This window comes from Lagenorhynchus albirostris, chromosome 13, assembly GCF_949774975.1.
Source record: "Lagenorhynchus albirostris chromosome 13, mLagAlb1.1, whole genome shotgun sequence".
NCBI classification, from domain to species: domain Eukaryota; kingdom Metazoa; phylum Chordata; class Mammalia; order Artiodactyla; family Delphinidae; genus Lagenorhynchus; species Lagenorhynchus albirostris.
Genome location: NC_083107.1, coordinates 68,374,629 through 68,392,072, shown reverse-complemented (window position 1 = coordinate 68,392,072; position 17,444 = coordinate 68,374,629). Strand labels below are relative to the sequence as shown.

Genomic DNA, 17,444 nt, shown 5'->3' with positions numbered 1-17,444 from the left:
TACAGGAGCCCCCTAAGAGCCCCTTTGCTGTCCTACCTTCCACCATAAGCGGTGAAGCTCACCCCGCCTCTTGCTCAAGGGAGTCACCGTTCCTGAGTGAGTCAGGGTCACTCGGTGACAGCTGTGGCTCGCCTTACATGAGCTAAATTGGGAGCTGGAATGTCACACACAGATGCCCCTTGTTCCCCACCCCCACGTTAAAAAATAATCTCCTCTCTGGGGAGTGAGAGACAAACAGTGCCGCCCATAGAGTGGACAAGAGTGGCTTGGGAAACAAAAGGAGAAATTCCCAGGGACAGAGCCGTTCAGGGAGGGAGGGATAGAAAAAGCTACGTGTGCCTGGCTGGGGTACAGAGCAGAGACTCAAAGAGAGACACAGAAGTGTCTGAAAACAGCTATTTAAGACAAGGCAAATTGTTAGAGGAAGGGACAGAAGAGATAGCAGAGCTATTTCGGGAGTGAGGGAGCACAAGAATCCGCAGACTGTCTAAAGTAAACGAGGAAGGGTCCAGAGGCAGTGAGGGAAGGCCAGGGCCAGGGTCAAGGCCAGGGCAGGCACGATTGCTGAGGGGATGAACTTCACAGTGGGTTTCAAGCCGCTGCTAGGGGATGCACACAGCATGGACAGCCTGGAGAAGCAGCTCATCTGCCCCATCTGCCTGGAGATGTTCTCCAAACCGGTGGTGATCCTGCCCTGCCAGCACAACCTGTGCCGCAAGTGTGCCAATGACGTCTTCCAGGTGGGCCGGGGCAGGGGCAGGGCCGGGTAAAGCAGTGCAGACTCGTGGGAGACTTCTCATCAGGTCAGCGCTGAGATCCCAGGAGGTGATGGGAGATGGGTTCCATGAGGTGGGTGGTGGCTGTCCTGGCTGAAGAGCAGAAGAAGAGCCAGGGGTCCTAGCAGATCCCAAAGTAAGCATGAGTCAGCAGCTGCTCTGCAGGCTGGCGAGTACAGCCAGTGCACGGACAGCCGCTGGGATGCTGGTATCTACAGAGGAAAGGAGACCCCCTTAGAAACTGGGAGGGAAGTGATCCTCCACCAGGCTGTGTGACAGTCTGTGCTTGACTCTGCATTCCAGTTTGGAGTTTGAGATTTCGAGAACAATATGGAAAATCTGGAGAAAATAGCAGTGAGATAATGAAACATTAAAAAATAAACTGTGAGAAAGGTCCATGGTGACAGTGAAACTATTTGTATTTAAAGCAAAGCTGAACGCATCCATCTCTGGTGGGGGGGGCAGAGTTAGACAGTGGGCAGGAGACTGGGAATCCTCCCAGCCGAAGTTCACACCTGTGTCCACCTCAGACTGGTCAGTAAAGGGACCTGCTGGTTAAACTGGATTGAGGTCACTTAAGCAGGGAAAAGGCAGAGAATAAATTGTACATCCCCCAAATGTAACCAGTCTTGGCTTATGTGTGGTCATGGAGCAAAGCATAGTTAATCAAGTTCACAGATATCATTTTAGCTCGTGCTTTCAAAAATAAAAGCACATATCAGAATGGTTTATATAAATGGGTTTTCTTTCTTGCCCTGTGCCCTGGTGTAGGTTCTAGTAACCTGTAAAATGAACAAAGATCAGGGAGAGTGAGGGATAAAGGCATGTACACACACACACACACACACACACACACACACACACACACACACACACACACACACACACACCTTGCAAATGAAGTAGAAACTCAGAATAGACCAGAGCTGGCTGGCTTAGTAGGCATGGCAGCGATAAGGGACATCGTGAGCACTTAGTCTTCATCTGTATCAGAAATTATGAGGAAATGTGTTGAACACAGTGATATTCAACTTAACCAAGAAAATGTTTCCCTTTTAAGTTGTTTAGGGGCAGCATGTTTGGGGAAAATAATGGGCTGGCTAATTCAGGTCATTCCACAGCTACGCCCTGTGACCCACCCTTTGCTGTCTGCCATCTTCACTGAACTCCATGGTCTCTCCTGCCATCTTCCCATCAAGGCTTGTTCCCATCTCCTGTTCCTCTACGTGTCCAAACCTGCCATTATTTGGCTCCAGAGAACCTCAGAGCCAGTGATTTTCCCTCTCTGGGATCTGCTTATCCCGGGCCCTAAGTCATGTACCAGAGGCTATGCCTTGCCCACTATCTTGGGTTTTCCCTTGGTCTTAGTAACGCTGAACATCCTTCAGGCTGAAATGCCTAGGAGGGAATGACAAAAAGATTTTGCCATCCCTTCTCATGAATTTGTAGTGAAACGTCTTTTCATTAGAGCCTGAAATATGTGAAAGCAAAACAAAGTTTTGAGAGTGAAGGTAACGTGTTCTGTAAAAAATTGGTCAGAATATTAAAGTGCCTGGCACACAGTGTCATTGGGTAGAGGACCCAGGGACGGTCCTACATATGGAGGCTAGAAGCTGTTCCAGTCCCTCCTCTGTATCTAGACACACTGTTTTGGTTCCTTGAAGCTCTGGAATACTGATCTGGACCCTGAGAGACCTGGGAATTGTTTGGTACAGAATATTTGGGAGAGAACATGATTCCCAGAGCTTTGCGATGGTTCTGTGCATCTGGACTACTGTGTATCCTTTAAAGTGCCGGGCACCCCTGGGCCCTCCAAGGAGAGAAGTTGAACAGCTCATTTCCTTGCTGCTTTATTTGGGGTGGCCTGGTGGGAGGCTGACCCAGTTCTTCAGCTGCACTATGTATACACATCTCAGTAGACCTCCCTCTGCAAGATGAGCATATTTAGTTTCTCACACATTGCCTCCACATTTTGACAACTCTAGGCATAATCAGATTGTCTGTTTTCTAAGTATGGGGACAAGAATAGGACTTGTGGTTTCTCTCTCTTAAAACTACTTAGGAAGAACACCCTTAGAACATTGCCTAGAAAGTTAATAGGACTTAGAAAAGTGATACCAGTATATTATACACCCACACACACTTTTTTATTTTCAAACGCTATAGGAATTTATATCATGAAAAGTGAATCTTCACCTCGGGCCCTATGTAATTCCCTTCTCCATTACCAGCTTTCTTGGGTATCCTTCCATGGTCTGGTACACGTCTCTGTGTGTGTGTGTATACACACACGTTTAAACTAAATTCATCCTATACCTGCCTTTGTTCACTCTCTTGGCCATTGTTTCATATCCACAGTTTTGGGGACTTCCCCGGCGGTCCAGTGGTTAAGGCTCTGCACTTCCACTGCAGGGGGCACGGGTTCGACACCCTGGTCAGGGAACTAAGATCCTGCAGGCCTTGCGGCACAGCCAAAAAAAAAAAAAACAAAGTTAATGCACCTTCCTTTTTCATGGCTATATAGTGGTCCATTGTTGTAGCTGGGCCACAGTCTGTGTAATCTGCGCTCTGAAACATTTAGATGATGCTCAGTGTTCTGCTGTTCTAAAAACTGCTGTGATGGGCAACAAACAAGAATTTGGAGGGATTATGATCTTATAACATCAGGTTAACAAAAGAGCCAGGAAGCAAAATTTTAAAAGTTAAAATATTTCATTGAGGTAATTCCCTGGCAGTCCAGTGGTTAGGACTCCAAACTCTCACTGCTGAGGGCCCAGGTTCAATCCCTGGTCGGGGAGCTAAGATCCCACATGCCACACAACACGGCCAAAAAAGAAAAAAAAAATTTTTTTTCATTGAAAATGTTGAACCGTATTAAGGTTTGGGAGGAAGACATCCATAATTCCCACCTCCTCCAACACAATTATTTTCATGTTTGCATATTATTTTCAAGTGCTTGTCTCATACATATTTTTACTTGGTTGCCATCACAATTTAACTAGTTTTCTTCAGAGCTGTGATACAGCTCTCTCTCTCTCTCTCTCTGAATTTAAACAGAATAAAACACCAAAACACCACATTAACCCCCTCTAATTTCTCTCTCTCTCTTTCCCTGCACTTGCACCCACTCAGCTACCAAGCATTTTGACTAGAGGAAAGCTGTCGGTGTGGGAATTTGACACAAACATCTTCCCATGTTTCTGAATTTGTAAACTCTATTCACTCCTAAACTACTTTAAAACAGCCTTCGGTTTATTTTTATACCTGCCCCCACTTCACTGTGGGCACTTGTTTATGAGCTGCAACCTGCTGTAATTTAACAGGCAACCAGAAGGGCTTGTAAGAAGGTTGATCAGAAACAGCTTTTCTGGACGGTGTCCATGTAGGGAGAGATTTACAGAGATGGGAATAGCAAGAAAGGGGCCTCCTTCTCTCATCAAGGCAGTCTGGGAAGGAGATGACCTCTTTTACTTCATCCCCGAATTCCACTTCTTTACTGGCTAATTGTTAGGACCTGCTGTCATCAAGTATAGGCCAGCTGGTGAAAACCCTACACAGCCTATCTCCTCGGCCACTTCCACCTGCTACTGAGGGCACCAAGACATCTCCTCCCCAGCCCAGCCTTGGGCAGGTCTCCTTTTTGAGAAGTTGGTTCACTGAAATTTTGTGAATTGTGTTAACCTTGTAGCAGGCTTAGGATCTTCCTTTAGGGAAGAAACTGGGTTGAGTGGGAAACAAAATCATAGAGACTCAGCATTCCTGGGCTCAAGTCCCACCAGCTTCTTCCTTAATTTGTCATGTGATGTAAAGCAGGTTATTTCACCTCTTCAAGCCTGTTTACACATGTATGGACGAAACGGAGGTTTTATTTTATTTTTTTGGTTTTTTGGCCTCGAGGCATATGGGATCTCAGCCCCCTGACCAGGAATCGAACCCACGCCCCCTGCATTGGAAGGCAAAGGCTTAACCGCTGGACCGCCAGGGAAGTCCCCGAAACGGAGGTTTTAAACTGATCTTTAACATCCTTGTGATTCTAACAATCTGATTTCACAAATTCAAGAAATGTCATTATGGATTTCCATTTTTTCAGGACTTTGCATTCTGTTACTAGCGTCCTACCTTGTCTCACTCTTCTGCTTACCAGCCCTCCTTTCAGCCAGGCTCCGTTCACAAACCCCTGTGCCACACTCATTGCTAGCTTCTGTCGGGCAGAGCTAGCTCACCACCCAAAACCCCTTCTCCGCCCACAGCTCAGCTTTTGCCGCCAACGCCTGTATTCTTCTAAAGCTCAGAGGAAGAGGGCCAAGGTCACCAGACCAAATGTCTGGTCTTCTGCCACCATTTTCCCAGTTTCTCCAGTGTATTCTGAGGGTCTGGCCCAGAGGATTTGCATGGTCCACTATTCATCATTGGCCAGGCCAATAGTTTAGGGGAGGTAGCCTCCAACAACCCCCCTTCCATCCTGGGCCAGTATCCCCAATCAGCATCACTCTGGATAGCAGGAAAGTGGGAAAACATTCTGAGATAAGAATTTGATAGAGAAACTGCGTTCACAGAGCATCTTTCTAGATGGAACGTTTCTATTGGATGCCATGGACCATTACAAAAGAAATAGAAGCCACCATATAGCTCTTATGCCACACAAAACCCCTGATCATGGCCTAGAATTCCATGTATTTATTCCATTCCATTTTATCCTTCACAGTGAAGAAAGAACAGTTATTTCATGTCCTGTGGTTCTCTGTGGTCATATATTTTTAAGGTCTAGATTAGGATTTTTAATAACCATTTGTACAGTGCTTTATAATTTATAGAGTACCTTCACATGTGTGATTCCATTTGAGTTAGAATCAATGTTATTTCCATTTTACAGGGGAGAACACAGGAAACAGGTTACAGTCACACAAACAAAGGGACAGAGCAGGGACGTAAATCTAGGTGTTCTGTTTCCTAGAGTGATGGAATTTTCTCTACACATCACATTATTGGCCTGTGAAATTTTACTTTATGGGGCTGGCTCCCTTGTGTAAATGTAAGATTTAAGCAAAGTTATTTCTTAGTCTTGAAAGAGAAAGATAAACAGAAGCAGAAGATAGCTTATGCTAACTGGATATTGGTCAGCTGAGAGATCTTTAGCCCAAGGTGGAGACTGTCAGCTATGGAGACGTACTAAGGAAGTTGCCATGCGCACCTCAGAGTGTAAAGTTCCTGTTTGTGATGAGACCATGTGGGGACTCACGATCAGGGCAGGAAGTAATCTCTTTTTGTGCTATAGATCCCTTTTTAGTTTGTGAAGCCTATGGATCCTAAGGACAATGTATGTGTGTGTGTTTTTAAGAACAGGGTTTTTAAGTGCATAAATTATAACATATATGATTATAAAGAAAACCAATTGCATTAGATCACAGCATGCAGTCTCAGTGGGGGTGATATGCTCCAATTATATCTGTGGTATTAAAAAAAATTTATTGCAATTTTACATTTTATTTATTTTCTGCTCTTATGTAAAATTTATTCCCCAGCTCTGTTGAGGTATAATTGACAAAATTATATATATTTAAGGTATACAACATGATCATGTGATATATCTATACATTGTAAAATGACTACCACAATCAAGGTAGTTAACACATTCATCACAGTTTCCATTTTTGTGTGTGAGGGGTCTAGACTCTCTCAGCAGATGCCAAGTACACAATACAGTGTCATTAGCTACAGTCACCATACTGTACATCACCTCCCGGGAACTTCATTTTATAACTGCAAGTTTGTGCCCTTTGACCAACAGCTACCCATTTCCCCACCACAAGTCTCTGGCAACTGACTTTCTAATCTCTGCTTCTATGAGTTTGACATTTTTAAGATTTGTGGTGTTAAAATTTAATTGCGGGGGATAGCAATTGGGGGGGAAATGTCTTAAAATGCTCTTAGAAGAGGCAGGAGTGAAAAAAAGCTTGAGAAACGCTGGAATATAATTACCAAAATAATTAGAACATGTTTTTTGATAGAGTAATATATGTGCTTCTCGATAAACCATTAAATAATGAGATGGGGGACTTCCCTGGCGGGCCAGTGGTTAGGACTCTGTGCTTCCACTGCACGGGGCACGGGTTCGATCCCTGGTCAGGGAACTAAGATCCCACATGCCTCGCGGTGCAGCCAAAAAAAAAAAAGAGAGAAGGAACAGTGGGCCCAATAACTACTATAGTTTAGAAGTAGTGATAAGCATAAATTGTTCTTGGAGATTTGATCAACAACTGTGATCAATAATGTGATATGAAAATACTCGTTGGTGACAAAGCCACAGGTACCGCTAAACCTACGTGGTTTTTTGCCTACCTTCATAATTGAAGAAAGCGCTCAAGTTCTGCTCGGCACGTTAGTGAAAATGAAGATGTAATTGTTTTCCCATCGAGGCTCACAGACTCCTTAAGTTGTAGTCATGGATCTTTTGGGGGCTGTGGCCCCCAGGTTAAGTTCTCCAGCATTTATTCCCCAGCTCTGTTGAGGTATAATTGACAAAATTATAGATTTTGTCACACAAAATGTATACAGCATCCAGCTTCCGGTGTCTTCCCAAGCATCCAGGCTTGAAATGCCTGAATTGTCTCACTCCCTCCTTTCCCCACAGCCAAGTGACTGGCCAGATTCCACCTCTGGCATCCCTAGTCTTTGCAGGATTACTGCCACTATCTGAGGGCAAGCCTGTGACCTGCACTGACTGTGGCTCTTGCTTCTGATCTATGCCTTTAGATCAGAAGCAAAAGCCATAGCCTCCTCTCCCATGTATCCAAATCACCTCTGTTAGATTAATATTCTAATTTTCTCTTGCAGTTTAGAAACCTTGCCTATAAAGTTAAGTTCAGATCTTTACCCTTGGATTCAAAGCCCTCCATGTTTTTACCACAATTATTTTTAAAAAGCCCTTCTTGGGGGCTTCCCTGGTGGTGCAGTGGTTAAGAATCCGCCTGCCAATGCAGGGGACACAGGTTCGAGCCCTGGTCCAGGAAGATCCCACATGCCGCGGAGCAACTAAGCCCGTGCGCCACAACTACTGAGCCTGCGCTCTAGAGCCCACGAGCCACAACTACTGAGCCCACGTGCCACAACTGCTGAAGCTCACGTGCCTACAGCCCGTGCTCCGCAACAAGAGAAGACACCGCAACAGAGAGTAGCCCCTGCTCGCCATAACTAGAGAAAGCCCGCGTGCAGCAACGAAGACCCAACGCAGCCAAAAAAAAAAGAAAAAAGAAAAAAGCCCTTCTTGGTAAAACCTACCTTTCTAGCTCCTCCCCCACCCCGCAACCCACGCCCGTCTCAGGACTCCTCTGTCTGTAACCTAAACTCCTATAGTATCTCTGGTCTCCTGAAACTCTTTCCTAACGACCATCTCCTGCTTCCTGTCTACCCTGTCTATCCTGTCTACCCTGTCTTCAAATGGTATCTTCTTAAACTTCTTTATCTTTATCTTCTTAAAGATAAAGAAGTTTATCTTCTTAAACTTCTTAAACTTCTCCTCCCTCGCACTAACATAGTTCCTTACGGTCTCCTAAATAGCATTTTCACTTGTTAACTCGTCTGGCACTCTAGCGCCCCCTTTTCATTCACGGCAGGATTGAGCATTGCACTTTTTAAAAGTAAAGGTTTTTTTTCTTCCTCCAAACCCAAAGTCCTTGTACAAAATTTGGAAATTATATTAAAAAAAAAAAAAAGGAATCACCCACAATTCTATCACTCAATGGAAATGATTGCCAAAATGTTTAATTTTTATTTTATGTATTTTATAAAGTAATTTCATGGTCTATACAAAGATATTGGGTAAATGTAGATGACTACAAAGAAGAAATTTTAAAATCCTGTAAATCCCATCACCCATTTCAAAATTGGGATCCTACTGTCTATATAGACTTATATCCTGCTTTTTTCATGGGTCTCTCCCCATGTTAAGAACTGTTAAAGATAGTTGCATAATAATTCCTCTATAACTCATTTAATATTTACTATTAAATAACCAGCACGTTAAGTATCTGAAAAAGCAATTTTACTGTTCATTCTGGTTACAAAAAATAATACAGGTGTATTACATAAAATTTAAACCTCACAGATAATACAAATTGTAGAATGTATAAATCCATCTAAATACACTAGGGCTGTTTCAGAAGAGATAGGATTTCAGGAAGTGCTGGCATCAGGCAGGAAGAGGGCGATCCAGGGACAGCTAGGGACTGGCAAAAACAAGTGAAATACCGGATCACAGGAGCCAAAAGGTTAAACAGAGTGGGGTGGCCTGCAAGGTGTGAGAGGAGAAGGTTGTTATGAAAACCAACAACTCCCTTCCCCCACACTGGTCAGTATTCTTACCATAAATATATCCATTAAGGCTCATTGCTCAGAAAACATCAGCCTTTGAAAGGAGTTAGTGCTAAGTACAAATCCTCTTTTTAGATCTGAGGAAATTTGAGCCCTAAGAGAAATTATTTTCCCAAGGTCATAAATGGCAAATCCCAAACCAGATCTTCAGATCAGTTACTTTCCCTACATCATCCTGCATTACATGCCCTCTGTTAAAATATAGAGATGTTGCCAAGAATGGGTAACAATTTTATCTACATATCCAGTACAGGTGACTTTCTCAAGGTAGCCACCTAGCATTTGCAAAAGGTTTGGGACACAAGACACACAAATTTTGATAAGGGGAGTCAGAAAAGGGTTAGAGCAAACATCCCGAACTTCATTCTCGTTTCACCTTCCTGATGTTTGCCAAAGCTGTGTACCACCTATGCTATGCTTGAGTATTTCTATTTAAAATAACTCACATTTTTTAAACTTTTTATTTTACAATATATTGGAGTATAGTTGACTAACAATGTTGTGGAAAAGAACTCTTTTTTTAAATAAATTTATTTATTTTTGGCTGCGTTGGGTCTTCGTTGCTTCACACGGGTTTTCTCTAGTTGCGGCGAGCGGGGGCTACTCTTCCTTGCAGTGCGCGGGCTTCTCATTGCGGTGGCTTCTCTTGCTGCGGAGCACAGGCTCTAGGCACGCGGCCTTCAGTAGTTTTGGTACACGTGCTCAGTAGTTGTGGCTCACGGGGTCAGTAGTTGTGGCACGCGGGCTATAGAGCGCAGGCTCAGTAGCTGTGGCGCACTGGCTTCGTTGCTCCACGGCACGTGGGATCTTCCCAGACCAGGGCTCGAACCTGTGTCCCCTGCATTGGCAGGCGGATTCTTAATCACTGCGCCACCAGGGAAGTCCCAGAACTCACTTTTAAAGCTGAAATATTTGTCATTCTAAATGACAAAATCCATGAAAAATCATGTGTGGTTTTTTTGTGTTTTTTTTGCGGTACACGGGGCTCTTACTGTTGTGGCCTCTCCCGTTGCGGAGCACAGGCTCCGGACGTGCAGGCTCAGCGGCCATGGCTCACGGGCCCAGCCACTCCGCGGCATGTGGGATCTTCCCGGACCACGGCACGAACCCGTGTCCCCTGCATCGGCAGGCGGACTCTCAACCACTGCGCCATCAAGGAAGCCCCAAATGTAATGTTTATGATGTGCCTGTCACTCTCCCCAAGATAAGTCACCCAGTTCACAGTGGGGCCACATTTCCTGCCTTGCCTACATCTCTTGCTACCAAAGGATCAAATAAGACTCTGGACTTGGATGCCCTCTATGTGCTGTAGGTGCTGCTGCACACGCATTAGGGTCCTGGTTGATGTAGAGCAGAAGGATTTGGAGAATTTTATGGAACCCAATTGCAGGAAATACATCTGAACATACAAAGTCACAGGTGACTGCTCTCTCCATTACTCTCTAGGAGTTCATGGTGTTCCAGCCAATTAGGATTAGGTTCGGCTGTAAAAGACAGAAAACCAAAAATAACAATGGCTTGAAGTAGGTAAAACTTTGTTTTTTCTCTCCAGTGAAAGTGTGGGTAGGTAGTCCAGGACTGTCTCATAAGAGACTCACTCCTTTTATCTTGTTGCCATTCTCGACATGTGGCTACTTCATGGCTCAAGATTGCTGCTTCAACCTACGCCAGTCCATATATTTTTTTAAAATTTATTTACTTTATTTATTTATTTTTAGCTGCGTTGGGTCTCCGTTGTTGTGTGCAGGCTTTCTCTAGTTGCGGTGAGCGGGGGCTACTCTTCGTTGCTTCTCATTGCGGTGGCTTCTCTTGTGGAGCACAGGCTCTGGGCACACAGGTTTCAGTTGTTGTGACACATGGGCTTCAGTAGCTGTGGCTCGCAGGCTCTAGAGCGCAGGCTCAGTCATTGTGGCACACGGGCTTAGTTGCTCCGCAGCATGTGGGATCTTCCAGGCCAGGGATCGAACCCGTGTCCCCTGCATTGGCAGGTGGATTCTTAACCCCTGCGCCACCAGGGAAGTCCTGCCAGTCCACCTTCAATCCAGCCAGCAGGAAGGAGAGAAGAGGAGGAGTAGGGCATGCCCTTCCCATTAAAGATACTTCCTAGAAATTGCACAAAACATTTCTATTTATATACCATTGGCCAGAACGCAGTCACCTGGTCACACCCAACTGGAAGGGAGGCTTGGTCACATGGTCTTTATTCCATGTGTCTTGCTAAAAACTCAGAGCCTCTATTATTGAAGAAGAAGGGGTGAATATCAAGCAACAATAAGCAGTATTTACAAGTCTTTCATCTCTGCTGCTCTCCCCAGATTGACTTTCTCTTCCTTGCAGACCAGCCTTCTCTGTTCACAGTGTCTGACCCCTCACACTGTCCACCTGCACAGATTTTGGGGTGGCCACAATGTCAGCTTTTAGCCCAACTTCACAAGTCTTTTTTCAGTTCAAAAGCTGCACATGGTCTGGTCACCTCAGCCTCTGTGACTCGATTCCAAGTTCCTAGAGAGAAAATTTGATTGGTCCTGTTGGGTCAGGTGATCACCTCCTCAATTCTGAGCCAAGCATCAGTGGCCTGGGCCATGGCAGGGCTCTCCCTTTTAGGATGGGATGGAGCAAGTTCCCTAAGAGGTGTAAGCGGGAGGAAGTGGTGAGCAGCTCTGGTAAACCCTTCTTCTGAGCTTCCTCCTGTCATAACACGCAGCCCATTGGATGTGGTTGTCAGTTTGCTCTCCCTGATGGTAATGTGATGTACCTGTTCATGTTTCATCCCCAGAGCCTAGCAATTACCTGACACACTCAATGTTTACGGTAGAATGAATAATCCAATCTCGTCCTTAATTGTACAGAGGTTGAATGCTTGCCCAAATATGCATAGTAGGGCAGTGTTGGGGCAGCACAAGAACCCAGGACTACTGATTCCCAGTCCCTGGAGTGATTTTCCCGAATTACCCAGCTCGATAGGTCTGCCCCATTGTTCAGCACTTGTCTCCGTGCCCCTGACCGTGGCTGCAGAGAACGTCCCCCAGATGTGGCCTGTGAGAACCCCAGGCTGGAGGACTGCAACACTCAGAGTCCATTTCCTACTTTGGTCTTCCTGCTGAGGTCAATGTCTCCCCACAGCTCCAAGCTGGGCCCCTTTGAGGAGAGCTTGCCCTACCCAGGCTTGATCAAGCTAGGCTCTGGATGTAGGGACAGTCAAGGAGGTGGGCTGAGTAACAAGGCAAAGGTGGGAAAGTCTCCATGGCCACCCACCGGGAGCTGCTCTCAGAGGAGCGCGCAGCCATGGAAAAGAGCTGATGCTTCCTCTTCACCACTCTCCTACTCCCCAGTCCCCGTGATATCCCCCCTGCCTCCTCCCAGTTCCCCCATGACTCACTGTGCCTTTCTCTCACGCTCCCCGTCCCCACAGGCCTCAAACCCTCTGTGGCAATCCCGGGGCTCCACCACTGTGTCTTCAGGAGGCCGTTTCCGCTGCCCGTCTTGCAGGCATGAGGTTGTCCTGGACCGACATGGTGTCTACGGCCTGCAGCGGAACCTGCTAGTGGAGAACATTATCGACATTTACAAGCAGGAGTCCTCCCGGTGAGCTGTTAGGGTCTCTTGTTTCTCTAAAGTGCAGGGCCTGGGACACAGGCAGGGAACCCATCAGGGCCAGAAGAGAGGAGCTGAAATGATCAACCTGCCTCTTCAGTTTAGTGATGAGAGGACTGGACCTGAGAAGAGGAGGGACTTGCCCCCAGCTCGTCAGGTCACCCAGCTCAGGCAGCCTCTGATTCCTGGTTAGTGCTTCCCCCTCTTCACCTCGGAAGGGGCTGGCCATCCACCAGCAAGGTCCTTGCCAACCCTCCATGACGTCCCGCCCCACGGGACTTCCCTGCCCTGGAATAGAAACTACTCTTGGATCTAGGTCTCCACTGTGCCATAGCTCTATTCCTCAAAGGAAGAGCCCCGTGGAAGTCACTCGCCTGCCCAGCCACAGCACCAGCTGCAGGGGCAGAGAAGGTGGCGCTGGGCACCTGAAGAGAAGGTGTTCATGGAGCCTCACACTCTTGCCCCCCACCCAGCCTGGCCCCTGACCCTCCTGCCACCCTGCCTGCTACCCTCCAGGCCGCTGAATTCCAAGGCTGAGCAGCACCTCATGTGCGAGGAGCATGAAGATGAGAAGATCAATATCTACTGCCTGAGCTGTGAAGTGCCCACCTGCTCTCTCTGCAAGGTCTTCGGCGCCCACAAGGACTGTGAGGTGGCCCCACTGCCCACCATTTACAAACGCCAGAAGGTATCAAGCAGCAGAGGGAGCAGGCGTGTGGGGGTGGGGACATAGGACAGGGTCTCAAACTATAGCCTCTTAGTCCACTTGGTTTCAAAGGCAGGCAGATCAGGGCTGAGGTCCCAAGTCTATGCGTGACTCAGTGTGTGACCTTGGGTAAGTCACTTGTCCTCTCTGGCCCTCACGTTCCTCACTTGTAAAATGGGGATGAAAATGCTTACCCCTGAGATCTGTAAGGATAAAATGAGAAATGGATGCAGTATGGTGGACTCTCAAGGCCATCTCACTGTCACACATCTAGATTCTACATAAAACATAATTTAAAAGTTAAATTGGTAGACACGTAGGAAGCAAAGGAAAGCTCCAAGTGCCGGTGAGGTGGGGAGAGGAGGAGGGGAAGTGGGATGAGAACAGAACCCTGAGTGATAAGCACGGAAAAGGCAGGATTTCCCACAGGGCAAATTATTACTGAACTAGAGAGATGAGATTATGCCTCCAAACTCCTAAAAGGTGGGGGGCCTGCAGTGAGGACCCCCAAGGATCCCAGCTTAAACTGGAATCCCAGGAATCCCTAAAGTGGTCAGTTGTGCCACCTGGCTTTTGACAAAAGCAAATGCAAATTCTGCCTGGAGGAAAAACCCTCAATTTAGGCCTTGGGTTTTTCTTAGATTAAGAACAACAAAAGATTATCTCATGATTGAAGATACACAAAGAAATTCAGATACTGGAATTACTGAAGAATGAAAAGTCACTTTGCATAAAATACTTTAAAATGGAATTTAAAAATAAGCAATAGGGACTTCCCTGCTGGTCCAGTGGTTAAGAATCTGCCTTCTAATGCAGGGACCAGGGTTTGATCCCTGGTCAGGGAACTAGGATCCTACATGCTGTGGGGCAACTAAGCCTGCACACCACAATGAAGAGCCCGTGTGCTGCAGCAAAGACCCTGCATGCCACAAGTAAGGCCCAATGCAGCCAAAAATAAATAAATAAATATTTTAAAAAAGCAATAATAGACTATCAAAAATGCAGATTTGACAAAGAACCAAATAGAGCTTTTAGAAACGAAAATATAATTGTTGACATAAAACATTCAAAGGATGAATTAAATGACAGATTTCTCTCAGGAAGAGAGGACTGGGGAATTCCCTGGCGGTCCAGTGGTTAGGACTCCACACTTTCACTGTTGAGGGCCCGCGTTCAATCCCTGGTCAGGGAACTAAGATCCCACAAGCCACGGGGCATGGCAAAAAAAATTTTTTTTAATTAAAAAAAAAAAGATGGGTAAGAGGGGACTGAAAAAACAACTTAGAATACAGCACTGGGAGATGAGGAGGTTGAGAATGAGAAGGTCTAACATATATCTAATCAGAGTCACAGAACGAGAGAATAAAGAGAATGGAAAAGAGGCAATATTATCCTAATGGCTAATCATGAAGAATTTTTCAAAATTGATGGAAGACATGAATCTACAGATAAGGCATCTAGGCCAGTGCCTGGCATTTGGTGGATATTTGGTGAATGTCTCTTCCTTTCTCATTTGGTGGTGGAGGACTTCCTCTCTCCACCTCCTTCCAGAATCCATAGAGTGTGCTTCCACACTTCTTGAATGGCTCCAAACTCTCTAGATCTCTGTCAGAGCTGCCCTGAAGATGCCCTAATGGTGGAGTGGAGGGGGCAGTCCTTTCCTGGGCAGCCTGGCCAGGGTGGGAGGGGCACAGCTCTTGACTAGGTCCTCCAGCCCTAAGTGCTGGCCTGTGTGTGTGTGTGGCAGAGTGAGCTCAGTGATGGCATCTCGATGCTGGTGGCAGGCAATGACCGTGTGCAAGCAGTGATCACGCAGATGGAGGAGGTGTGCCAGACCATTGAGGTGAGACTGGGATGGGAGGGAGGGAAAGTTTCTGGACTCCTGGAGGTGGATCACAAGTAGTGGGATGTGCTTACCAGGCTGTTGGTTTGAATCCCAGCTCTGTCCCTGACTAGCTCTGTGACTTTGGTCCAGTAACTTAACTTCTCTGTGTTCAGTTTTTCTTGTTTTTAACTATATAAAACAGTGATGAGAGAATGATATGTTAGCTACCTCATTGGATCTTTTTGAGAATTAAATGAGATAATACAAGTAATATAGACAGCATTCATGAAGCTTCTTTAAAATATAGTGTTATCTGCTGAGAGAGTAGATCTTAAAAGTTCTCATCACAGGAAAAAAAAATTGTAATCTATGTATGGTGCTGGATGTTAACCAGACATATTGTGGTGATCATTTCAAAATATATACAAATGTTGAATCATCATGTTGTATACCTGAAGCTAATATAATGTTATATGTCAAGTAAACCTTAACAAAATATATATCATTATTATTACTGAAAAGATCTGGGAATCAGCAGCCCTTGGCTGGAGTTCTGTCTCTGCCACTAATTTGTGGTGTAATCGACAGGTCACTTTTCTTCTTGGCTGTCTGTGACTTCAATTAAGTCGGGAGTGGGACAAGTAGCCCCGTGCTCTCCCAGTTACGAGGTCTCATCCTTGCTTCCGGTCTTTCAGGACAACAGCCGGAGGCAGAAGCAGTTGCTAAACCAGAGGTTTGAGGCCCTGTGCGCAGTTCTGGAGGAGCGTAAGGGTGAGCTGCTGCAGGCGCTGGCCCTGAAGCAGGAGGAGAAGCTGCAGCGCGTCAGGGGCCTCATCCGCCAGTACGGAGACCACCTGGAGGCCTCCTCTAAGCTGGTGGAGTCCGCCATCCAGTCCATGGAGGAACCGCAGATGGCGCTCTATCTGCAGGTGGGCTTTGGGGGATGGTGTCAGGCTGCCTAGTGGCTGCAGTGGGGGCCTTGGCACAGGGAGACGGTGTTCAAGTCCTATCTCTGGCACCTACTTGCCCCACGGCCTTGGGCAAATCACCCCCTCTGACTCCATTATTTCCTTAACGAATTGGGACGCGCATCCCCACCGACCCCGCAGGACTGTGTTGGGCATCAGAAATGGGACTTTGCCAGAGATTGGCACAATGCTTACTCTCACCCTCTTTTCTTCCCTGCAGCAGGCCAAGGAGCTGATCAATAAGTGAGTAGGTGGAGTGGGAAGGTGAAGGAAGGGGCCGCGGGGGCTCCGCTGCCACCGGGAGGGGGTGAGGGTGCTGGGTGCTTCCAAATGAGCCGCTGCCGCTGCGGTTGCCGCAGGGTCGGGACAATGTCAAAGGTGGAGCTGGGTGGACGGCCGGAGCCGGGCTATGAAAGCATGGAGCAATTCACCGTGAGCGTGGAGCATGTGGCCGAAATGCTGAGGACCATCGACTTCCAGCCAGGTGAGGGAGCGAGGATGGGAGGGGGCGGCGGGCCGCTAGGACTAAGCGTCCAGACCCTCCAGGTTGGGGGTCGGGGGATGGGTGCAAGACGGCCAGAGAATAGGGGACTCCAGCTCACCCAGCCTTCCTTCCGCGCAGGCGCTTCTGGGGAGGAAGAGGATGAGGAGATAGCGTTGGACGGGGAAGAGGGCAGCGCAGGGCCAGAGGAAGAGCGGCTGGAGGCGTCGGAAGGTGAGTGTGGGCATTGGCGGGGTCTGCCTGGTACTGCCCCTCCCCCGGCGATCTCCCTCTCTGCTGCATAAAGGATCGCTTGGGGCCCCTACTCCCAACCTCAACCAGGAGGGGTGCGCCCCCTAGCGCGCGTGCTGAAGTACAACTTTCTTTCCCACCATCCATTCCTCTGGGGGTTTGGGAGTCCGAGTTGGGTGGGGAAGTGGAGGAGAAACCCTCCAGGCTGGGGAAAGGGAGTGAGCTGGGCTTCGGAGTTGCCTTGTCTCTTTGGAGCGCCCGCCCACCGAGCTTTCTTTCCCGGGGACAGGCCTGCACTGACTCGCCCCTGTTGGGGAGGCTGCGCACCGGCGGCCTGGCGCTCGGGTGGTGAAGGACCTGAGCAGGGACCACCCGCCACCCAGCTCGGAGCGCCGCCGCGGGGGAGGGGCTCAATAAAGGGCTAATGCGTCCCGACCCGCAGCTCCTTTCACTGCTCACTCTCTCAGCCTCG

General features: G+C 47.4%; 1 protein-coding gene across 2 annotated transcripts; it reads left to right on the top strand.

Annotated features, from left to right (window-relative positions):
- Nucleotides 1-224: 224 nt before the first annotated feature.
- Nucleotides 225-17,407, top strand: TRIM54 (tripartite motif containing 54). Of its 2 annotated transcripts, XM_060169070.1 has the most exons (9): nt 225-740; nt 12,559-12,731; nt 13,257-13,428; nt 15,194-15,289; nt 15,967-16,200; nt 16,460-16,482; nt 16,599-16,723; nt 16,862-16,954; nt 17,262-17,407. In XM_060169070.1, exons 1-9 carry the CDS (start codon nt 573-575, stop codon nt 17,270-17,272), a joined length of 1,095 nt encoding a protein of 364 aa, XP_060025053.1. In that variant the 5' UTR covers nt 225-572; the 3' UTR covers nt 17,273-17,407. The 2 variants fall into 2 exon arrangements, with proteins under 2 accessions (XP_060025053.1, XP_060025054.1); XM_060169071.1 differs by lacking the exon at nt 15,194-15,289.
- The last annotated feature ends 37 nt before the right edge of the window (nt 17,408-17,444 follow it).